This window comes from Coregonus lavaretus, assembly GCF_964263955.1.
Source record: "Coregonus lavaretus genome assembly, contig: HAP1_SCAFFOLD_1574, whole genome shotgun sequence".
Classification (NCBI taxonomy): Eukaryota; Metazoa; Chordata; class Actinopteri; order Salmoniformes; family Salmonidae; genus Coregonus; species Coregonus lavaretus.
The window spans coordinates 8,957-13,237 of record NW_028157771.1 but is presented as its reverse complement, the minus strand read 5'-3'; the positions used below and the strand labels follow the sequence as shown (position 1 = coordinate 13,237).

Genomic DNA, 4,281 nt, shown 5'->3' with positions numbered 1-4,281 from the left:
TAATTTTGGAAATCTGTTTCCATAGTATTCCCATGCATAATAGGGAGATATATCTGATCTAAACAAATGTAAACAAGGTTTGAAATGATTTTGTTTAGTCAAATACTTAATATGTTTGGGTCTTCCTGCGGTCAATTTACAGTCTACAAATTATTTGTAATTACGTTTCGGCCCCCCCCTGACCATCCGCGCAAGAAAAGATCGTCCTGCGGCTGAACGTAGTTGATGATCCCTGGGGTATAGCCTGTTACTGGCAGTACGAGCGCAGAGCACGATAGGATTATGTTAGGAGATTAGGGCGCCGTGAAGGGGTAAGCATACGCCTTTGTCATCTGCTGTCATTTGTTCGCTGTCTGTCACTCGCCAAGCTCCCTGCGACTGACTGCGCTGTGTGCTGGCTGGCCGATTTAATTTCATAGTCGACCACTGTTGTGACAAACGCGGTTTTACATCACCCGTGTGGCGCAGGGTGTATAGCGGACCCGTGTCTCTCTCTCCTTTTCCATTCTGTTTTTTTTTTTTTTTGTGAGTGCGGAGGAGGTGGATTGTTACATATAACAAAAGCGAGCCACCCTCGGTGAGAAAACGGAGCGTGCGTGCATACAGCTGTCTGATCGTTCACTTGGCTAGAGAGATAATCCATCGGGGGAATTTGGTTCTGGCCTTGGACTGATCTCTTGTTGCATGGTGGTTCGGGCTCCCGAAGAGGGTCAACAAATGCAGAAAAGGGAGAAAAGTTTCGGTAAGAGAAAGAGGTTTCTTTGCGGTATTGTTCTGTAGCCAGGCTTGGCTTGCGTTTGTAAATGCGTGGCTCTGTGAGGTTATTTATTGATGCTTCGATGCGATGTGCGGAGCGGAGAAGTTAGATGATGTTTCAGTCTTGTCTGATTGTTATCTAGCGGTCCTTCACGTGGAGTCTATCTATCCGTGCTGTAGCATAATTGACTGTTCACTGGTTAGACTATCTAATCTAATCATTCAATAGAGATTGAGAGAAAAAAATTATCAAAAACTACTGGCACTGCCATTAACACACATTTACAATGTATGTACACAGCGCTTGAAGGCTACGAATTTACCATTCCATCTCTCTCAATCTTTCTCCTCTCTCTTGTTCTGTTTTCCGCCGTCGTGTTGCGAGCTGCATCAAAAAAAATGGAGTTCTCTATAGCAGCAAATCCCTTATTGGCCTTTTACCGAGCACTCTGCTGCCATGGCAACCGTAATTAAACTGATAACCGGGTGAAATGTCAGCATCTCCGTCTCGCGCAGCTGTGATGCGGTTGAAAGGGGGAATCAAATTGGTACTTTGCGCGCGGCTGTTTGCTCTCTCTCTCTCTTCGCCTTCATGTGTCAGGCAGCAGACAGCATTTTACCTCCGTTTTTAGGGAGGGGGGGGAGAGAGATACAGTGACATACAGGAATAGGCTACAGTAGGCTATGTGATTCAGAATGTGCCACTACCCTATCGATCCTACAGAGGCAGAGGAGGCAATGCTATAGCATCCGAATCATTGAGCCTACCCACTGGGCACAGACGTCAATTCAACGTCTATTCCACGTCGGTTCAACGTAGTTTCATTGAAATTACGTGGAAACAACGCTTATTCAAACAGTGTGTGCCAAGTGGGAAGGCTATAGAAAATATATATCTTTAGGTCCCAGAAAGCAGCTGTGATTTCCTTCCCTTTATGGAAAAATTGATATTTAGTTCGACGCTTCCCCTCCGTCGTCAATTCTATGAAAATCGAAGTGGCCAAAATCCTTCCATGTAGCTATCCCGACGGAACATAATAGCGCTTCTGTTGCTCTGAGAAACTAATCCGGTGGGGAATCAATTCAGACGGGGTCCTAAACTTGATTGCAGAGTGAGAGGAGGGGAGACGAAACTCTTACTTCTTTGGGTTGTTTGGTTGGTAATGAGTGGCGGTGACTTTGTTGTGCTAACGGAGGGATGAGACCGGGCTGTGTGCGGATGAGTGGTATTGAACAATGGGCGCAGAGCCCTCACACAATTCAATCAGGCCAATTAGCGGCTCAACAGTTTCAAACGCAACAGAAAGAAAAATGGGACTTGGATCATTACGGCGGTACCCGTTTGATGTACAATCCTCGGTTGTTTTCTTTCCCTCTGATTAAAAAGCATTACTTTGAATGGGATCTGAACGAGAGCTTTCAGGAAAAAGCACTATTGCGGTTCTGTGAGTAGTGCATAGACTGATCTAGTGGAATGACCCTGACAGAGGCCCCCGGTGGAAGGTGTTGTTGATGGAACGATAGGGGTTTGATGCACCATTGATGCATCAAACCCCTATCGCCTTGGTTGTGTTAGCATTGTAGTGGTCACTGTTCATACATGTTCATGCATAATCAGAAAGGTCATTGTCATACACTTTCTATGTGGGGGGGGGGGGATCATTTGGCAGTAGCTGTATTAGTTTAGATTAGAGTATTGTGTTGTCTGTTTTCAATGGTGTGTTATAATTGCAGATGCCGGGGTCATGCCATTGTACCACTTGTAACTATGTAATAAGCAATTGTCAACAAGTAAACGGTAGCCTGTTCCTCATACAGTTTCGGGAAAACAGCTTATTTTGACAATGCAGCCACAAAACACATAAACAATTAATTGTTTGCAAACAGTCCCACACTCTTCACGGAGTAACAAACGCATTTAAACCTCAGCCCTGGACACAGTTGAAAGAGGAACTTTCAGTGTGTGTGTGTGTGTGTGTGTGTGTGTGCGTATGTGATTGTGTGTGTGTGTGTGTGTGTGTGTGTGTGTGTGTGTGTGTGTGTGTGTGTGCGTGTGCCAGAGAGCATGTGTGTATGGTGAATAGGGGGTAACAAAGGGAAGCGGGGGCAGGCTCCCCTCCTCAGGATGGAGCTAGAATACTAATTGAGGTCTGGTGCGGGCCCCCCCCCCCCCCCCACACACCCCAACAAAGCCGCTTCACGCCCCTGTTTAGAACCCTAACAATACCCAGAAACCTGCACTACTTAGACCACTCCCTGTCCCACTAGAGAGAAAGAGAGAGAGAGAGAGAGAGAGAGAGAGAGAGAGAGAGAGAGAGGAGGACAGGGAGAAAAAGTGGAGATTTGTAGGAAGACATTTGGATCCATGGCTTCATGTATGTATCGTTGTGTGTGTGTGTGTGTGTGTGTTGTGTTAAGAATGTAAGCCTACAGGATGGTTTCTCTGTATATTTGCTCAGGATGTCCCCCAATGTTCATCAGTGGACCTGTTTCTCTTGGGCACTATCAAGTTAGCATTATCTGAGCACTAACACTTAGCATAGCATTATTTGAACACTAACAGTTAGCATAGCATAATCTGAGCACTAACAGCTAGCATAGCATTATCTGAGCACTAACAGTTAGCATTATCTGAGCACTAAGAGTTAGTATAGCATTATCTGAGCACTAACAGTTAGCATAGCATTATCTGAGCACTAACAGTTAGCATTATCTGAGCACTAAGAGTTAGTATAGCATTATCTGAGCACTAACAGTTAGCATAGCGTTATCCCTGTTGGTTTTTCACTGGTCTAACGTGCTCTTCTCCTCCACCCCTCCGGGTATACAAATGGCCACCGTCCAGCATGCGACGGAGACACTGTTCAAAGTGTTCATTGTTCACTGTTCACTGTTCTTTATCGCTCTAACATCTCTTCTCCTCCCAGGTATACAAATGCTCTCCGTCCAGCCGGACACCAAGCCGAAGGGCTGTGCCGGCTGCAACCGGAAGATTAAGGACCGCTACCTCCTCAAGGCCCTGGACAAATACTGGCACGAGGACTGTCTGAAGTGTGCCTGCTGTGACTGCAGGCTGGGAGAGGTGGGCTCCACGCTCTATACCAAAGCCAACCTCATCCTCTGTCGGAGAGATTACCTACGGTAAGACAATACTAGTGATTACCACACTACAATACTGTACCTACTGTCCTGTAAAGGGTTCATTCTATCCACACACTACCACGATTCAACAATTCCACTCGGCTAACTTCACCTTTGTTGTTCTAACATCTTTGGCACAACTAAGTAGAGACCTGGTTAGCTACCCTTATATTATTCACAGTGAAGTAGTGACCTGGTTAGCTACCCTTAGATTATTCACAGTGAAGTAGGGACCTGGTTAGCTACCCTTAGATTAATCACAGTGAAGTAGTGACCTGGTTAGCTACCCTTAGATTATTCACAGTGAAGTAGGGACCTGGTTAGCTACCCTTAGATTAATCACAGTGAAGTAGTGACCTGGTTAGCTACCCTTATATTATTCAC

General features: G+C 45.7%; 1 protein-coding gene across 1 annotated transcript; it reads left to right on the top strand.

Annotated features, from left to right (window-relative positions):
* Nucleotides 1-684: 684 nt before the first annotated feature.
* LOC311124954 (LIM domain only protein 3-like) lies at nt 685-3,901 on the top strand (the record flags this gene model as incomplete). The annotated part of the gene is made up of 2 exons (XM_084199048.1): nt 685-742; nt 3,684-3,901. The coding sequence occupies 2 exons, from the start codon at nt 685-687 to the stop codon at nt 3,899-3,901; spliced, it is 276 nt and encodes a 91-aa protein (XP_084055174.1).
* Between the last annotated feature and the right edge of the window lie 380 nt (nt 3,902-4,281).